The sequence below is a fragment of the Amaranthus tricolor genome, chromosome 14, assembly GCF_026212465.1.
Source record: "Amaranthus tricolor cultivar Red isolate AtriRed21 chromosome 14, ASM2621246v1, whole genome shotgun sequence".
In the NCBI taxonomy this organism is placed as follows: Eukaryota; Viridiplantae; Streptophyta; class Magnoliopsida; order Caryophyllales; family Amaranthaceae; genus Amaranthus; species Amaranthus tricolor.
In genome coordinates this window covers 12,120,886-12,141,224 of record NC_080060.1, presented here as the reverse complement: position 1 = coordinate 12,141,224, position 20,339 = coordinate 12,120,886, and the positions used below count along the sequence as shown (strand labels likewise).

At 30.3% G+C, this 20,339-nt stretch overlaps 1 protein-coding gene across 1 annotated transcript; it reads left to right on the top strand.

Annotated features, from left to right (window-relative positions):
- The first annotated feature begins 3,940 nt into the window (after window positions 1–3,940).
- On the top strand, window positions 3,941–5,985 carry LOC130800084 (FCS-Like Zinc finger 2-like). The gene is made up of 2 exons (XM_057663436.1): window positions 3,941–4,396; window positions 4,536–5,985. The coding sequence occupies exons 1-2, from the start codon at window positions 4,065–4,067 to the stop codon at window positions 4,735–4,737; spliced, it is 534 nt and encodes a 177-aa protein (XP_057519419.1). The 5' UTR covers window positions 3,941–4,064; the 3' UTR covers window positions 4,738–5,985.
- The last annotated feature ends 14,354 nt before the right edge of the window (window positions 5,986–20,339 follow it).

The window sequence follows — 20,339 nt, the reverse complement described above, 5'->3', positions numbered from 1 at the left end:
AATTAATTTACATCAATGCTTTTATTAATTTACATTAATTCTATACATATTGAATTCCATCCATGTATTGAATCTCATCTACATGTGTAGTTAACTAAATAATGATTTACACAATAGTATCACTATGAACTATCTATAAATTGAATCCCATGTACATGTGTAGTTAAACTAAATAATGATGTACACAATGTGTTACACTATGGACTATCTAAATTTACAACATCTTCAGCGGTGTTATTACGTTGTGTTGGTCGTGGCCCGTATAGTCTATTCCAAAGCAAAATCCTATTACTAAAATGTGTTTCTATATGTCTGGAAGAATTGTCAACTGCTTCTCTCCATGATTGCTGGACTGGCGGCAGTGGAGATGAATCGTCGTTCATTAATAGTTGAACAAAATGATTTCTATTCACCCAACATATATGTATAACTTTATTTACACTATGCACACCCGCTGCTTTCCTTAACAGAAGAACCAAACAGTTGTACATCGGATTACTGTCAACAAAACCATAATAAGCAATACCAATGTTAAGATATGTTGCTGCAGAGTACAATGCCATCAGTGCTTCCATCTAGTGAATATAAGGAGCAGGTCCATTGTTGTGTGAACCAATTCTGAATGTAGCATTGCCTAACTCCTCCTCTGATAGATACACACTTACGTATTGGTCTCTGTTCATTTGCATTTCCATGCACATTGCACGTCTTAAAAGAGGCCATGCCTCCTAGCCTCCTAACTCTTTGACGGCAATAGCTCTAAAACCACAGTTACCATCACCTATAACATCAATCCAATCAAACAAGTAAGGAGGGAGAATGTGGGGGATGTGATTGGGCCATGAAAATAGTGAAAAATCACGACCTACTAGATCATCTGCAATTATTGAAAATAAGGTTAGTAAGATAAAGCTGTAACAAACTAATTTAAATAACGGCAAGGAAAGCCATGTACCGGATAAGTTGAAACTAAACTTAATTCCAACTGAGGATTGTGTTTCCCGACCACTAGATCTCCCTCGGGATGAAGATCTAGACCCTCGACCACGAGAAGATGATCTACTATATTCAAATGCGCTTTTATTTCTTCTAAGGGTTTTGCTTGTGGTTGGTCTTCCCTTTTTAGGTGGACTTGCGTAAGGCTCAGGTATATCGGCTCCATCAGGGTGTAATTCATGTTCAAGTACCTAAGACAAGCATCGTACAACAGCCGGATCAACTTTTAAGACTTCATCGGCCAACGATTGAAAGTACTCTTTGTCATCGGCGTTTGCGTGCCGTACTCCTTCGTTGGTGTCATCTCCTACCTCTGTGTACGTCAAAGTACTCCAGAATGGATGAATGTCATCCAAATACAAAGCATCTTGTGAACCGATCGATAGATATAAATAACAAGCACACGGCAATCCATGGTGCGTTGAAGTACACTACTGCATTTGTTAAGTACATAATCACCCAAATCCAACATACGGTTATGCTCAAGCCGCAACTACTCCAAGACAAAAATAGATACATGGCGATATAAAGGTCTAAAGAAATGATGTTGCAACAACCTTGAAACAAAATTCATGGATTCTTGTAGCGCTTATCGGATCCTGGCTTGCTAGTTTATTATCTGTGCGTGTCCTTTTAAACAAGGTATCAAATGAGCTATCACCGCTACCAAGATAATACTTGAAAAAGGAGTGTTGGCTTTCAACTCTGTTGATAGTCTGGTTATCCATGTGTAAAGAGTCATTCGTCCATGCACGCAGAAATTTCTCTTTAAGTGGAATCCATGTTCCAGTCAAGTATCGAACGACCTTTCTGTTCCTAACCGACCAGGTAGTCACAATCGATTGCCATCTCTCTTCAAATTCGTCGAGTGTAAAACTTTCAACCAAGGGGTTTCATCTACTTTTCCTTAATACCTGCCCTTGTTGATTTCTTTTCCTGCCACACAACTTGTCCACCATGTCCTCAACGTCGTTGGCAATATGCCATATGCATAACAAATGCCACACATCTACATTAAACACAACATTGAACGTAATTAAGACATATTCAATAAAGAGAACGACAATAATTAATCAACAAAATCTTTTTACCTGGGAAGACGTCACGAATACCTGAAGATAAACCCTCATCTCGATCAGTGACAATGATGCTAGGAGTCTGAGCTGTGCCAAAAATATCTCTCAATCCCTGTAACACCCACAAATATGACATAGCCGCCTCATCTCACATCAAACAGAATGCAACCAAGAAGTTATGATTTGTTGGCGTCATTCCGATTACTTCACACAGTGAACACTTTTGTTTGTTCGTTTTGTACGTTGTATCTATCAACACAACATACGGCCACATACGTATCATTTGGATTGAGGTAGGATTTGCAACTAATAATCTGCTCAAATCCCCTTCACTATCCAAGTTTGTCTAAACCACGTAATTATGCTCTGTGGCCATATAAAGACAGTGTTGAAGGGGAGTCCTACCCTCCATCTCTTCTCTTCTAATTGACTGTCTAACATTGTATATTTGATTCATACTAGTAAAAAAGCTAGAAAAATTTTCTCTAATTAAAGTCATGATAAAGGCAGGTTGCATGCCAGTTGCATTAAGTTGTCGTATGTGCTGCCGAATATTTACATTCAACCTATTTGCCCTTACATGACCATCTTTGTACATTAAAAATCGGTGGTTATGTCTACCTTTTTCCCCATGACACACCCTCACCGTACAGGGTCTTTTTCCTGGTTTACGACTACTTGCTACAATCATAAATTTACACCGACATGTTCTACTTTTAGAACCAGGTCGGGCAACATTATTATCTAAGTTATGCAAATCACCCCTAATATTACCATAGCGGTGACATCTTAAATACAAACTAACTCTAGAACGTCCTTCTTTTGTTTATAAGAAGCATGTGTAAATTGAAAACCAATTGTTATTGCTATCTTATCGGCCCAACTATGTAATTCATCTACGGAATCAAATTCTCTATCCGTAACAAATCTACCAGAGTAATCTACATTGTCTCCTAAGTTTTCAAAGTCCTGCAAATTTAAAATATGAAATAAACCATACATTTACTTCAATAAAAAATTATACATACAAACATTAATAATAAAAATATTCAATAATAAATAAAAATTATAATTTATTTTTATAATTAAGATTAAAATAATAATAATACAAATTAACATTAAATAAAAAATATAATTTACTTCAATAATTAATATTAAAATAATAACAATACAAAATATAAAATAAAATAATTGTAAATTAATATTAAATAATAAGAAAAAAATAATAATAATATATAATTATAAATTATTTAAATTAATAATAAGAAAATAATAATAATATTAATAATATAAATTATAAATTATTTAAATTAATAATAAAAATAATATCAATACTAATAATAATATTAATAATATAAATTATAAATTATAATAATAGCAATAATAATAATAATAATAATAATAATAATAATAATAATAATAATAATAATAAAATAATAAATTACAAAATAATAATAATATAAATAATTTACTACAACGTATACTAAATAATAATAATATAAATTACTAAATAAATAAAAAAATTATTTATATAATTTACATAATAATAATGTAAATAATCAAAAAAATTAAAAAAAAAGGAGGAGTTGCACAAAACGTGCGAGTGGACCACGGAGGAGTCGCACAAAACGTGCGACTGGACCGCAATTCAATTGCACGTTTTGTGCGACTGAACCGCAGTCTAATCACAAATTTTGTAATTTCATTAGAAAAGATTGTGATAAAATAAAAAGGATAACGATGAATAATAATGCCTAATTAAAAAGTCGTAGCATATCATATCAATAGCGTTACATTCTTAAAAACTTTTTTTTTTCTTCATAACGAAATTTTTACTCCCAAGTTTCTCTTTCCACCACACCCCTCTTTATAACCCCCACAATTTCTTCTCCTCTCTAGTCTCTTCTAAGTTCTAACCCCAATCATATTTCTCCTTCTCACTACTTTCTCCCTCTAAAACTTCCCCAAAATCAATAAAACCTACCCAACACAATGGAATCACAAATTTCATCAATGAGAAGACCTTGTTATAGAGAAGAAGATGATGGTTTAGCATCAATTGCAGGTTTTTCTGGTACTATAAACCATGGATATCCTTTAGTAAAACATCAAAACCCATCATTTTTGTGTTATAGCAATGTAAGTGGAGGTGGTAGTATTATGATGAGAAGAAGAAATAGTTTAAGAAACATTTCTTCTCTTTCCCCTGTTTCTTCCCCAAGATCTGCTCGTTTTTTTGAAGAGATTCACTCTCCTCACTTCCTTGAATCTTGTTTCCTCTGTAAAAAACCCCTTGGTGGAAATCGTGATATTTTCATGTACAGGTTCGTAATATTCTCGATCTACTTGCTTAATTTTTGATCATTTTATGTCAAAAAATGGATTTATTGAATTAATTAAATTAATTAAATTAATTTCCATCTGGGTTTTTATTGATTGTTTGTTAAATTCGAAAATTTGCAGAGGGGATACACCATTTTGCAGTGATGAGTGTAGGCAAGAACAAATAGAGTTAGATGAAGCGAAAGAAAAGAACAGGAAAATGAGGGTTTTGAGAAGTAAAAAAGATTCCAATAAATCAAATTCTTCCGCAAACTCTACAAATCCTTCTTCTGGCAAAACCCATAGTTACTCTCTCCGTACAGGAACTGTTGCTGCTGCTTGATTCATGGGGAAAGGTTTTACTCTTGAAGAGTAGAAAATGAAAAATTAATTGATCTGGAATAAAAAAATGAAACCCAAATGAAGGAAGAACAAAACTGGGTTATTTTCTTTTTTTAAAAAATCTAATCTATAAAATATCTAACTTGGGGAAAATTTAATTAACATCTAAAAAAATGGTATAACCCAAAAAACGGAAAAAAAAACAGAGCACAACAGAGTATATCGTATGGTAGAAGGTGTTATATTTTAGAAATACAAATTCCTTTTATGTAATGATGTGCATATGTTTATTAATCCTACTTACTTATTACTATAAGTTGGTAATCTTAAGGGGTTTTTAATTGACTATAAAAGTAGGGTTTGGAGCAAGAATTTTTTGACTTTTGTTCTGTAATTTTTCTGGGTTTTTTTTTTTTTTTTTTTATGTAGTAAAGAAAGATCATATGAATATGATGTAATATTGTAAGTTTGAATATCAATGGAGAAAGAATAATCATAGTACAATGGAAAAAAAAGTAGGAAAAGTGGGTATGAAATTTGTTTTCTGTTTACAGATTTAATTTTTGTTTGTTTTTATGAATTGTACGAACCAGTGAATGATGAAGAAAGGTGTACTAGTAAAATTGTACTGTTATTAGAACAGAGTATTCGTGAACCTGTACGAACAATTGTGAGTGGATGAACCGGGAAAAAGCGGTCCGTAAATGTAAATATAACCGGAATAAATTATGGTTTGGAAATTAGACAGACATTAATTAATCCGGCTATAATAAGTGTCATTTACACATGTACTCCTAATTTTTATGTCTTCTATCGGTGGAGCACCGTTGAGGTGGGATCGGTTAAACCTTTTTATTGACGGCTTCGATACGCTCCATTGAATACCTATGTACGATTATAAAATACTACTTCCTTCGTCTTCGTCCTGAAATATTTGCTGTATAAGAATTATTAATACTATTTATTATTTAAATTTATTTTATATATTGTAGTTGATGTGTAAGAAAAAATATAGTAAAGTGAAATTTTATTTGAATTGTCTAATCATATATTTTCATAATATTAATTTTTTATAATTTTTAAATTCGTATAATTCAATGTAAAAATGATTAAAATAACAGATTGGATTGCGTAAAAAATCAAATGTAACAAGTATAGTGAAATGGAGGAAGTACTATGGAGTATTTATTTTTGGAGACGAAAGATAATTTTTTTTTATTTCAATCATTAGGTAGTGACCGTGCTATGTAAAATGTTATTTTAATCTTTTTATATATTTAAATTTAAATAAAATATTAAAAAATTTTATATTTTTTTTGACAAATTTCTAATTTTTATTTTGAATAAAGAACAAATGGTCAAAAATTAGAGTATATAATTGTTATTAACTAGCTTTTCTTGGTAAACATATTTGATGTTCTCATTTAAAATGTCATATATTTAAAAAGTTTATCTTTTACTTACTACGTTCTAATTTTCTTGTAATGTTTAACTTTAAATGTACTCTAAAGCATTATTTTCACTATTAATATCTTTAATTATGTATAATAAAAAAATAAAAGTAATATTGCAAATAATTTGGAACATAGGAAGTATTCGCTTCGTTCCCTAAAGAGGTTATGTGGAAACTACAACTATTAAAAAACTATTTTTTACAAAGTTAGTGGGAAATATATAGTAATTAAAAAAAATATAAAAATGTTAAAATAAAGTTAGTGGTAGATAAGTAAGGACAATAAATATTATTAAAATATTAAAATGAAGGTGAATAAAATTAATTTTATCCAAAATTTACGATATAAATTGAAAGATTATTTGTGAAAACAACAAATAAAACAATTCAAAATAGCAAACGAGAACAACTTTAAGGAACGGAAGGAGTGTATAATTGACATAATATTTTATTGAATAGCAAAGTAGGCCCGACATTTTGATAATCTACTCGTCATTGTAATCAAATTCAACTTGACGCATAATTAAATGTATTTCAAATTATGTAAAAATCAATGTGGTTACAAGATTTGATTATAAACCAACTCGAAATACGTGATATGAAATCGATCTAATGACATGAATGAACAAGTCTAATTAACTAATATTCAAATAAAGTTAGTGAAAAAATATATGGAGCAAAAATATAAAAAAGGTCAAATAAGTTAGTCGAAAACATGTGATCATAAGTATTATAAAAATATTAAAATAAAAATACTTAAAAATATGGGTTGATATAATCATTAGAAAATATTAAAATTAAAATGACAATGGCTAATATGTTATGTCATAAAAATGTGATATAAATAGAAAGATTCTTAATATAAACAGTAAATGAAATTATCTAAAATGTAAAATAAAATTATCAAATAGAATAGAGAGAGAGAGTTTAAAAAAGATTTAAAGTTTTTTAAAAAATTGAAAAATAAATGGAATAAAATATGAGATTATTCAATACATATTCTTAACTCATACATATAGTAAAGTCAAACATATAAAATATATGATAACAATAACAAATATATGATAACAATAACCATAACAATAACAATACTATTATTAAAGAGTTTAGGTTGGAAAAATTTAACCTGAAAAATAACACGTATGCGATATTGAAATGTGAAGAAATTTGTAGTATTTTGTTTTAGTAGTATATATATATTTTTATTTTCTTAATATTTTATTTTTAATTCACACTATAAATTTTTAGTACAACAAAATTTAAAATATAATATAGCAAAAAAAGTAATTTAAACTAAAATCTAAGTTCGAAAAGCAATTTAGGTTTTGTGTTAGTAGTTTCCTTTGGGGAGAGGACATGGGCCCAAGTTTGACCATAGAAAGGGCTGTCAATTATTCTAGGAAGTTCTAAAATTTGTACGAAAAAAAGGGAAAAAGAAAAAAGGAGACACAAAATATCAAAGTTAATTTGGACAATAAAGCTACAAGACTCGAGATTTTCCTATTAGAGGTAATTGTTTGCATTAGAGATAGTTGTTCTAAAATATTACAACTTATCATGTTTTGAAATTCATAGTAGTGGCTTAAGATTCTCTTTATATTTTTTAATATATTAATAATTAATTAATGTCACTAATAATAATAAATTACACTACTTATTAGGTAGTTATTTTCTTTTTATAATATACATGGAAAACTTTCAAAAAAAACTAATTAGACAGTTATTTATAGACCATTCATAATTTTACAATTACAAATTTACGACATAGATAGTGTTGATCAACTTTTAGCCTTAATATCAAGAATCAATTTAGATGAGTAGTTTTAAAACAAAGGAAATATACTTTATCATGAGTTAGGGGTTAAATTGCCTCTTGGAGCTGATTTTGGTAGTCTTTATGTATTGTTAGTATAAGGAAAGGGAATGCTTACTTTTTTCTTATACAGTTGGCAATTTCATTATAAAATTTATTGTTGGTAGATGTTACAAAGTTGAGTAAATTTACCAATTACTTTATCTATTTATTTGAATTTAGACTATATGACTCTGTTGTACAAGATTTTATACTTAAATTGCATTGTGCAAATTAAAACGTCGAAAAGAGTGTCTTTCAGATGTTTGCTAATTAGATAGCTTGATGTTAGACGCACAAAATCAAAAAGAATTTAAATACGGTATAATTTTAAAAAATATGGCAAGTAAAGACTGTAAAGTTGAAGATCTAGATAGATTACTTTTATTTACTACAACTATAAAAGTTTTAATGTGAAAGAAGACCTACAAATAAGGGCCATTTCAATGTGAGTTTATTGCAAAAAGTAAAATACTTGTAATAGTAATAGACTAATAATAGTAGGCGTTCAAATTCTGCAATTGCTTCAAAATATTGCCACTCATCTACTAGAAGTATTACTTAGTGGACCATTTATGCCATTATTTATCTTGAACGTTTCTCGACCAACTTTTTGGACCACTTATGCTATGATAAATATTCGTAGAATTTCGAAATTAATTGATAATAGTGAAATTCTATATCTTAGAATTTAGTTTTTAAAAAATTGCTAGTGTAGTATTTCTTAAAACAATTTCCTCAAATTAGTGTTATTAATTCACACAACTCGTAGAATTATTATTATTACTTAACATTAATGTTTTTTTGTTAAATTACTTTAAAAGGTATTGTTAAATTGATGAAATATCCTTGTAGGTAGTTGGTGGTATTTATTCATTCTATTTTAAGCGAAGGTACAATATTGCTCGAGTATTTCGGTGCTATGTTCCCAATTCTCCTAAATCTCCGTTTACGAAACTAATATCATTATGTGACTTTAAGGCAGAAGCAAGTCCAAAATCAATTATCTTAGCATCCAAATCTTCATCAAGAAGTATCACATTTAAACTTATATTTTGGTGCAAATAAGGAGGCTCAACTCTATGATGGAGCCAAGCAAGACCTCTTGCATCACCTAAAAAAATTCCAAACATCGTAGGCCCATCCGATGCAATCATCTTCCCATGAAGCACAGACGGCAAAGTTCTATTCGACAAGTGCTTATACACCAAAAGTTTCTCATCTACAAGGCAATAACCCAATGGAAGCTAAAGAATTTTTGAAGTCCCATGATTGAATTTACCTTGTGAGTCGAATAAAGAAGATTTAATGTCTTGAAGACACTTAACATCACCTTTAGCGGTAGATAGGATGAACAGAGAGCATAGAAGAAGACATAAAGTGGATAGATCTAAATGCGAACTAATGGCATTTAATACCAATTAACGTCCTAAATAACGTTTTTGGCTCTTTAATGTTACTGTTCAATTAAGTTAAATGGTACGACGTTAGGCTGTGGAAATTTTATTTCCTACTTTAATACTATTGCCAATATTTGTTACCAAAACTCATAAAGTATTGAAAATATAAAATTAAAAAGTGATGGTAAAACAAATAAGAATATAAGCTTGAAAATATAGAGCTTTATTAAATGAAATCATTTTTACAAGTTAAAAACTTTAAATGTGATTGTGGGACATTTAAATCATGTTCACTATAATATGCAAATGCATCTTTTTTAAAATTTTTATTTACAGTTTTTTTCAAAATAAAATTAATTTTAAGCGTTTATATACTAGTTTAATATAATCCGTTAAACCAACAAAATAAGAGGTCATTAACGTGTAGAAGTTTAACCGATTACTTAAATTGACAAGAATTAGGTAATTGCACAAGTGGAGAAATAATACATTGCCTTTTTGGACAAGGATGTCCTTTTTCTTTCCTTCAAAACTTGATATTGTAGTCAAGCATTGTACAAGTATCCATTCTAGCACATAAGTGACCTACCTAAAATTGCTTATGTGGTAAGTATAGGCAACAAATTGATGATATCTCCCTTAAGAAAACGATTTTCGTTTTCTTGTTGACAAGTATTACATGTGGAATTGACAAAATAATGTCCAATTTCACTGAACGGGTGAGACATGATGTCTATTATTCAGCAATGATGAAAACTATTTTTGTTGTCAAATAATAATGGAAAAACTATATTGATTTGGAAGACAAACATGGACTGGGATGAAAAAACAAATAACTGGGATGAAAAAACAAATTATTTAGAATAATTCAATCTTTTCATAATTTTCTTATAATAATTCCACATATTAATAACTATGAATAATTTCAACTATAATAATTCCACTTGTTATAGTAAATTTTAATTTTTTTTAAAAAAAAGATACATCAAAATAAAATATTGAAAAAATGTTAAAAAAAATGTTGAAAAAATTCAGATTTGTTTTAATTATTCAAAATTTTTTATTCAAATTTTTAATTTTTTTTTTCTAATTTTACTTTAATTTTCAGTTTAATTTTTTGGTGAGCTACCTACAATAGCAGGTCATTTACCCAAGTTTATTCTAAGCCAATACCCTTAAAATATAGATTATTCATGCTTAATCAATAGATAAGATTATTATAGAAGAATCATGAAAAGAACGGATTATTATAGGTAATTTTAGCTGAAAAAAAATTGTACTTAAGGGAGTTAAATTAAATTAGACTCTCTTGTAAAAGAACATAAATTGACACATTCATTTTGAGGAAAAAAATTTATGATAAAGAATTAAGATTTAAAAAGAAAAAAAAAACTGAAGGTATATTCGTAGGAAGTAATACTTGATAAAATATTTTGTGCAAATTGAAGTAGCACAATATTAGAGTGTTCCCTAACAAACTTTTTATAGGTTTTTTTTTTGTTGATTTTTGATATTAGCTATTTGATTGGTCAAGCAACTAAAAACAAGTCAAGATAAATGGTTTTTAATTTAACTGAAAAGCCAAAACTAAAAAGTATTTAGAGTAGTCTTTTTCATTAACTTTTAGCTTTTTACTAATTTTAATGATTAAATTCATCCTGTTATGTTGACCGTAGGTACCTTTTTCATTGCATATTTGGTACCTTTCATCGGTTTCTTTACATTACTTTCTTTATTTGGGGACTTGGACCGCAGCTCTCATACCCTCTCTTCGGAGGGGTATGAGTATGGTTTGTTAAGTACCTTCTCCCTTGAACCTTGCTCTAAACGGGATCTTTTAAGCACGATGGTATGCATGAAATGCATCGTATGGTAAACAGTCAACATCTAACATTAATTTTTACGAAACATATACAAAACAATTGGCTTAAAAGATCATCTTACATGGCTCACTAATTAGCTAATGTTTATAGCTGATTAAATCAACCAACATCTTCTTGCCAAACACACTTATTCATAAAAACAAAACTTTATTTTACATTCGAAAAAAATTTAATCCCTAAATACGTATTTTCTTTCATCATTATTATTACCATCTAATACCAACATAAAATAAATCTTTAGAGTTGGATAAACATAAGGCTGAACATTCACATGCGATTTTCTTAAGAAAGTTACACAAGAGTAGTTTGATTAATGATTACTATTAACATTGTTTAACATGTATAAAATTTGCAATTAAAATTCATCCAACTTTTGCTCGACTCGCATTTGAGGAACGAAGAAGTTGCTTAAAATTTTGTAATACCCCCTAAATTATTACGTCAATATTGTATTTTTGTTTAAATAATTTGAAAAAGAAAATTAAAATGATTTTAATATATTTATTACCGAATAATTAAATTAGCCTTTAAATATATACATTATTTTCCTTTTATTTAAGTAGTCAATTATTATTATTATTATTATTATTATTATTATTATTATTATTATTTGTTTTAAATAAATCAAAATTAGTATGAAAAGGGATTTTAAAAATTCAATTACTCCTTCATGTACATCGCATTTCTTTCTCTCTTAGCTCCCTTGCTTTCTTGTCCTTCCTCCATCTTCCTCATTCGCAAGCCAAGCCAACCACCAAGCTGAACTACCGGCCTCCAGCCGTCAGTAGTGACCAGCCCCGCCACCAGCAGGCCGCCACCATGCGTCTCTCCTCTCTCTGCCTCCATTATTGTGTGCTTTTTCATCCTTATTTAATATTAGTGTTTTTAATCCTTAAAGTTTTGGGTAAATTCATAAATCTTAGTCTAAATTATTTATATCTTGATAGAATTTGTAATGGGTAAGTGTTAGAAGTGAGATTTGAAAATGAATAGGGTTTGTGTTGGGGATGAAATTGAAAGTAGTATGTACTACTTTTATGTATTTTGGTGATTTTGTGATTGGGACAAATTTATATAAGCTTTTGATAAGTATTAGTTTTGATTAATAATGGTGATTTTGATGATTAAAAATAGTTAGAGTTGTTGGTCAGTTTTAATAGTTAAATATAAATTAATGATGCTAATGGTGGTGAATATGATTATTGTTGTTGGTTGGGTGGTGATAAAATTACTAATAAAGAAATTAGTGATAAAATTTACTAATAAAGAATTATTGATAAAATTACTGATAAAGAATTATTATATCATGTGCCGCTAGCGGTGATTAAGTGTCGTCATTGTTAATTGTGGGTACATGGTTGATGTTTAATTGTTGTGGTTAGTATTCAATTGTTGCCAAATTAATTTCTTGTTATGGTTATGAGATGTCTAAGCTACTAATTGCTTTGTTTGTATGCTCGTCACTTCAAACCTTGAGGAATGGAACAAATTTGATTGAAAATCGTTATCATCATGCATTGATATCGGGTGTAATACACTATATTATACAATTTAAGCCCACATAGTCTTGTGTTTATTGCAAAAGTGTGTGAATTGAATCTTTTCCCCTTGAACTTGCCTTATTTTAGAATTTAATGAAAACTAATGTTACAGTTAGATTGAGTGATGACATTTTTTGTGAACAAACATGTTGTGTGTATGGTTAGAGTGAATATTCACATGACTTGTGACTTGTAAGGATGGTAAAGGGTTAATTCTTAGTGCAAGTAGCTTTTAAATGAAGTCAAGTAGACTTACTAGTCTTACTTCAAAAACGTGTATAGGTGCCTGGTTCATAAAAGGGGCGTAAGAACCTCTTTTGAAGTGGTTTTACGACTTGTCATCTTGCAGTTGCAGGTAAGTACACGTAGTAGCTAACTCTTGCAGGCATTTTGAATATGTGTTCTTTGCGTAACATTATTATATGAATTATGTCTACTATGAATTGTTGTTAAATATTATTAAGTTGTTGTTCAAGTATGGATTGGTATATAGAGATGGTAGAGAATGGATTTTGATGTTGCGAGAGTGGAATGTTGGACTATATGAGATGAAATGGGAATGATTCCCTTATTTATAAGTTGTGAATTATGTTTTATGTGTGGGAATGAGTCCCTTATGGATAAGATATTAAGTTGGTTGTTATTGTGACTCCACTGGATTGATACCCCAGTTGGTTTAGTTCCCAGAACCATGGATCATCTGTATATGGTCATTGTACGGGAGTATGATCATACTTTTCCATTGGACGTTGGCATGGCCGTCACCGTCCTTGGCTGAGGTGTTTCCATGTGGGTCTTGCAAACCCCAATATGGTGGCCTCTTGTCACATAAGAGAATATATGAATTCAAAGAAGAGAAGGAAAAAGGTAAAGGCATTAAGAAGTACATTGAAATGAGAAATAGTTGGAGTTGATACTTACATAGTGGAATGCCTCCATTATCTTGTTATGTGGATATTGATTGTTGGTCATATATATAACATATTGTTAGTTACTGACGTGTATTTTTTGTTTTCATTATTGATGGCTCGTCTTTGATGGCCCTGCTATGACGCGTTGGTCTATGATCTTACGTTGAGCAGCAGGGACATCATAGATAGACATTACAGGTGATGGAGCTTCTATGCATTGCATAAGGGGGGAATGAGTGAGAGTCTTGAAGTATGCAATAATCTTATTGTTTTGACTTTACCTATAGTATATTTTCATTCAGGTTGTTTATGTTTTGAGTTTGAGGCACTGTAACAACCCGACTTACCGTTGACTGAGTAAACAGGGTCATCAGGGGTTCATTTCCCAAGAAACTTAAATCACACTTCCAAAACTTGAGCAAAGGGGTCACCAGCTCTTTAATGTAACTAACTTAGCTAATTCTCAAACCAAACATCTAACTAAAACACAAGTAATCATACAATTCACTTCGAGTCCAATATAACCAACACAACCAAGACTAATATACATTTATCCAAAAACCTAATGCAAAACTACAAATTCCCACGTGCTCAGCTCAATATACATCCTTGGAACGCTATTCAACACCGCTAACCCATCGTTCCCGACCGGTTCCGATCTGTAATCAAACTAAAAGATGGAAACAACAGAGGGTCAGATTAAACTGAACGAGAAGTAACAATCCAAAACAACAAACACAATAGTTTCCAAATAAGGGTTTAAAAGTAACACTAGTTTCCTAGATCTATGTGCGCACATGGAGTCTAGTTTGAGAGGTGCCCCATAGTTCTAAGGCTATGTCGCTTTCCGGTGAAGCTAGTCAATATCTGAATGACAATTCGCTTCAAAAACAGGGAGTAGAGAACAATGTTCCTCAGCTCCGTCAATGACCAGCTCACAAGCCCGATCTATTGACCATATCATAATATCAACATAAGCATTCACAACAACATTTGTCTCAACAATTTCCAATTTCAAAAGAGCTTTAGTAAAAAAGTTTATGTTCAAGAATGTAGTTTGGCTAGACCCTTTAACAGACTACTACTACTCATCGAAAAGACGCTTCAAGAAGTCAAGACCGGTTCACTGCAATCAAGTAGAAGGTTATTCGATGATGTCGTCTGCTGAGCATAACAAGGTCACAACATCACTAAAGAGCGTTCGATACTACTATACTAATATATAACTTATTACATCTTCTAAGACTTTAGTTTTAGCATGTCTAATTAAACACAAAGGTCTACATTTAAACCAATGTCAATAATCATCTAAAGAATCTAATAATCTCTTCAAGAATATCAACTAATCAAATATTTAATCAATAACTAATGTTTCCCAGCACAACTCATAATCTTGATATCCATAAAATTAATATCATCTACACAAGCCCATCTCATTTATTATTGTTAAACATAGTGGTAATGGTTCATAAGGATAACAATAGGAATAGAAGAATAAAATAATTCAAGAAGAAAAGATGCAAAGATGCTTGCAAATTGATAATAAGATATGTAAAAACAATCATCAAAAGGACAGATATCATAAGATTACTTACTACCTCAATAAAATGGCGGCAATTGAAACCCAAAGAAGGTAATGTCGCTCAGAAATCAAACTTGGGAACAAGATTCTGCGGTTTACTTCTTTCGAAACTCACAACATGGAAGAATCAAGGCTGGTCACCGATGAACAGATGTTGCTTGTCGTTGTGTTTACAAGAATCAACTATTAAAGTCAAACAAAAACGCCATTGTCGTTATCTTGAACCAAGGACGAAGAAAGGAAGAAAAATATATGGGTAAGCTGTTCAATTCGAAAATCAGAGAAAGAAGGAAGATGAATATACCTGCTATTGCTTTATCCCTAATTCTAAAATCAGATGCAGAATAAGGGGTCTTGTTCTTCAAAAATTAGGGGAGAAAATCAAATGGATTAGGGCTTTGTTGCTTCAAAAAACAAATAAAGATGATGGATTGGGGCTCTGATTTCCTTCGAAAATCAAATGAAGAAGATGGATTAGGGCTTTGTTTTCCTTTCAAAATTGAAGACAAAGAAAGATAGGAATGAGAAGTAAAAGGTTTCGAATGGCTTGAGAAGGAAGCCATTGTTGTTTTAGTACTTGAAACACATTAAATTAAGGTTTGAAAAGTTAGTGTTGATGAAGAAGATGAATGGAGTTTGATGCAGTTGATTCAAGAGGAAGAAGATAAATGCCTGATTTTTCCTTTGAGTTCATTCGAATGAGAGAAAGAGAAAGGAGGGTTTTTTTTGTTGTTTATTTATTTATTTATTTATTTATCACATTAAAAGAAAAGGGAAAGAAAAAAAAGAAAGAAATTTAAATTGAGAATGGTCTATGTTATGTATATTTAAGGTCATTCTCGCACTAATAATTCTCTTAAATTCACTTGTCTTAAATTATTAATTTCTCAAATGTTACACATGTCCTCCTTTTTGTATAAGTTATCTCCGTTGCATTATTTTTGTGGTTTGTATGATTTAAATAGTTATCGTTCTTTTTCTTTCTTCAAACTCAAGCGTTTGCTTTGGAACCACGATCCATGCTTAGCATGTCGACAGAGGATTAGGCGACGAATATTCCCCCGTAATATTTTGTTACAAGGCCGATGTTGCCTCTTCTTGATTGTGTTTTAGTGCACGTTTATTTCTTTTGGTGCGTCCAATTTCAAGGCAGATGCTGGTGAAATTCCCGCACGATTTTATTTGGAAGTTTTTCCATAATCCCTTTAATTAAATCAATCAAACTTTAATTTTTTTTTCTTTTCCTTTTCTTTATTTTATTTTTATTTTATTTTAAATGTAACACCCGAATTTCCTCCGTTCCCTTGCGGTTTTAATTCCGTTTAGAGGGTCGGAAATTCAGAGGTGTTACAGTTAGGAATGGCAATGGGTCGGAATCGACTCGGATTATACATACTTCGACTTTGCTCCGGATAATAGTCGGACTTTTTTTTTTCAGTCCACCTCCACTCAGACTCGGATTATGCATATTCCACGTTTGCCCCGATTCGGACTCTCGGACCTCCAACGGAGTCGAATGCGGAATCAGATTATTATCAAACTTTATCGTTGTGATATTGTATTAATAATTTTAAAGCATACAAAATTAACAAAATATTTTTTCAAATACAATTTAACAAAAAATTATGTACTCTGAATTCATGTTTAACAAGAGAAATAGTCCTACTAGCACAAGTTAACAAAATTTTCTCGCTTTTGATTTGTCGTATTTATTTCTCTTGATTTGATTTGTCGTATTTTGATTGATTAATTTAAATAAAAATACCAAGTTTATTTAAATTTGATTTGACGTCGAACACTCAAATAGTTTTTCAAAATCAAAAATTACAATTAGTATGAGAGAGAGAAAGCTTGAATTAGTCACGTCTAGAATTTAAAAAGAAACAAAATATTGGGGAAAAGTCAAATTCAAAATCGGATTTCCTTTAGGAACCAAGCCAAGTCGGAGTGTCGGATTTTTAATAAGGTCCAACTCCAGTCCGTCTCTAACTCGGACTTGGATCATAAAGTCGGAGTCGGATAACTTTTTCCTCTGACTCGAATCAAATTATTTTCCTCAAATCGAGTCGGACTAAAGTCGAATTCGGATGGAATTGCCATCTCAAGTTACAGTTTTTCCGTAAAAATATCGTATAATTTAAATTTGCCTGTTTTATTTAAATTACCCCGATATCCAAATAATGGTTTAAATTTGGCCAACACAAAATCTAGGGAACAAAATTATTACCAAACTCTTAATTAATTATTAATTCTATCACCTTTATTTTCGGTGGTAATTACATTGAATATTTGATGAGTGTTTTGTTGTCATAAAATCATAGTGTCAGTCAACATCTAATTATATTCGAAAGTTCCACTTTGTTTAAGAATAAATCTCTCAAAGGCCTTAGTCACTTTTATGAAAAGCCACAAAAAGTAATTAAAACTCATCAAAGCCATCCATTGAAGTTCTTTAAGAGCTTTACTATAATTGAAGTACAAGTTGTCATGAAAGTTCCAGGAATAAATATTCGGAGGGTGAACTTCTCCTTTTAGTTGCCCACTACTAAACAAGTGTGAAGCACAATCTTGCCGGATACTAAATATAATAAAATTAAATATTCTTGTGTTCTTTTTTTATCATTTAAGTTAGGGTTTTAAACTGATTTGAAAGTTTGTTCCTGCTATCAAGTCAAATCTTGCAGTAAGATCACTCTTCAAAATGCCTTAATAACCCGCAAAAGTAACAGGGGTTAGGAGGGCGCGAAATGGTTTTTCGAGGACCTACTCTAATGCCCAAGTCAGTGTTTGAATAATATAGATTGCCTTACAAGTGCTTCCAAGTGAACAATGGTAACAAGCTGGATTATTGCTTAAGGCTTTTTAATCGCGAGGTTTTGTATAAATTTAATAAATAAGACATTGTCTTATTCAATAAATGTTCTTAAATATTCTCAATTGTATTTTGAAGATTAATGAAATTTAATGAATCAGTTCTCATTCAATAAATAAGTAATAAATTTAATTTGTTGTTCTTATGCTTGAGTAAAATTCTCTCTTTTGTAGAAAATTAGTTTCCTTATTAATGGCGTAAAAATGGAGTTTTTATAGCCCATTATTGGGCTATTATGGAATGTCCCAAATACGCTCAGTAGATGTGTTCAACAATCCCAAAAATATCACCTTGTTTTGGGATTAAACAACTACTGACGTGTCATGTTAATATTTGTCTCTCAGCGGTGCATTGCCCTAATCAAAATTACTCTTCTTAGCGTCTTACACTTGTCCTACAACTGAAGAAGTAACCGTTCACTACAACACAATTACTTTTAGTGGGATATATTTTGTGACATTTAATTTAAATGTAACTAATTTAAATTTCTAATGGTATATATATAGTGGATTTAGTAACATTTATAATTAGACCGTTTAGCAGCATAATAAAAAATCATACTAAAGCTTTTCACGATATAAGATCTAGTAATATTTCTCATAAATGTCACTATAGACTATAATAATAATTATATATTTCACTAAAGGCCAAATAAAGTGTCAAATCCCTATATATTAGAACTTAAAATAAAAATCCACAATTATTACACGAAAAGTATAAATCAATGACATTTTTTTAATGTTACTAAATCATATGTCGCAAAAAGTTAATTTATTGTAGTGCTTTGGCATTACCACTTAGGTCACCTATGTACTATAGATATACTTATGAGACAACTTTTAATCAATGTATCGTCCTTTTATCTCTCTTGGATTTTCTTTTTTGTTATTAACAATATCTTCTATCTCTCTTGGATTTATTAACAATTATTTTTTGACCCTAACATAGGGTCCCTGATCCTAAACACAAACAACATCTTTTTTTTTTAACAATGATTCTTCTTTTTTCTTTTGATTTCATTCATAAACTTATTCTTTCTCTATATTTTATCTTAACCACTTATTTTTATTATTCAATTGTTTTTTATCTTATTTTACAACTCAATTTAGTATTACTCAAAATCAAACCAATTAATTAAAATCAAATATGATTAAACTCAATCAGAATAACCACATGTAAAAATCAAATCAAATAATTAAGATAAATACATACACACATGAAGAACACTTGTCTTGAATGATTTTGTTGCTTTGTATTTTAATAAAGATGAGTACAAAGGGAGCATAACTACAAGATATTTGGTTACTTAAACTACAAGATATAAAGATATTAAAATATATACAATCTACAATAAATCAATTTGAAAGCTTTGAATTACTTAGAAGGGGTTAAATAGAGTATGACAGTTTTTACAATTTTTTTGTAAAGAGTCCTAAAAAAAATTAAGTTTAGAGATTTGTAAGCCTTTGACAGAAAATAAATTCAAGTAATAAACGAATTAAAATGCAAAAACGTAAAAAATGGAATGCCATTGTCAATTATGGTGTGCAGTCCTTAAGGACCTACTCTTTAAACCTTCGTCTTTTCAAATTTTGTTTATTTATATTTCTCTCTTTTCAAGTGTTCCTTATATATAAAGGAAGAATATACTCTCTCCTTCACTTTGTTCTTTTAAACTTCTCGGCGAATTCGATAGCTGAAAAATTAGAAAGGTGAGTGTTGGTGTTGTTAATGCCTCAAATCATAAACTCGCATTTATATAATAGTCGCAGGGGCCGGCTATTAGGGGAAGCAGCATAAGTTATCGGTCAGGGTCTTGATTTATAGTGGGCCTCTATTTTTTGCTTTATGGTTAGAATTAAAATAAGGGCTTTTTATATATTGTGTAGTAAAATTATATGGATAAGAAAAGTATTAAAATTTAATGTATTCACATTCAATCTATTTTTTAAATTAAAAAGTGTTGGACCTCTTGAGTTTTGATGATGACTACACTTTATTTAAGCAAATATGTTTGTAGAGATTGTGTGCAGGTTGATATCCGATCGTGATTATGATCGTTGATAGTACCTATGACTTGGTTCATGGAAATGTACGTGTCAAAAGGAT

Coding starts and splice junctions, on each gene's coding strand:
- LOC130800084 (XM_057663436.1), top strand. CDS start 4,065: ATGGAATCACAAATTTCATCAATGAGAAGACCTTGTTATAGAGAAGAA. Junction 4,397..4,535: donor CGTGATATTTTCATGTACAG/GTTCGTAATATT, acceptor GAAAATTTGCAG/AGGGGATACACCATTTTGCA.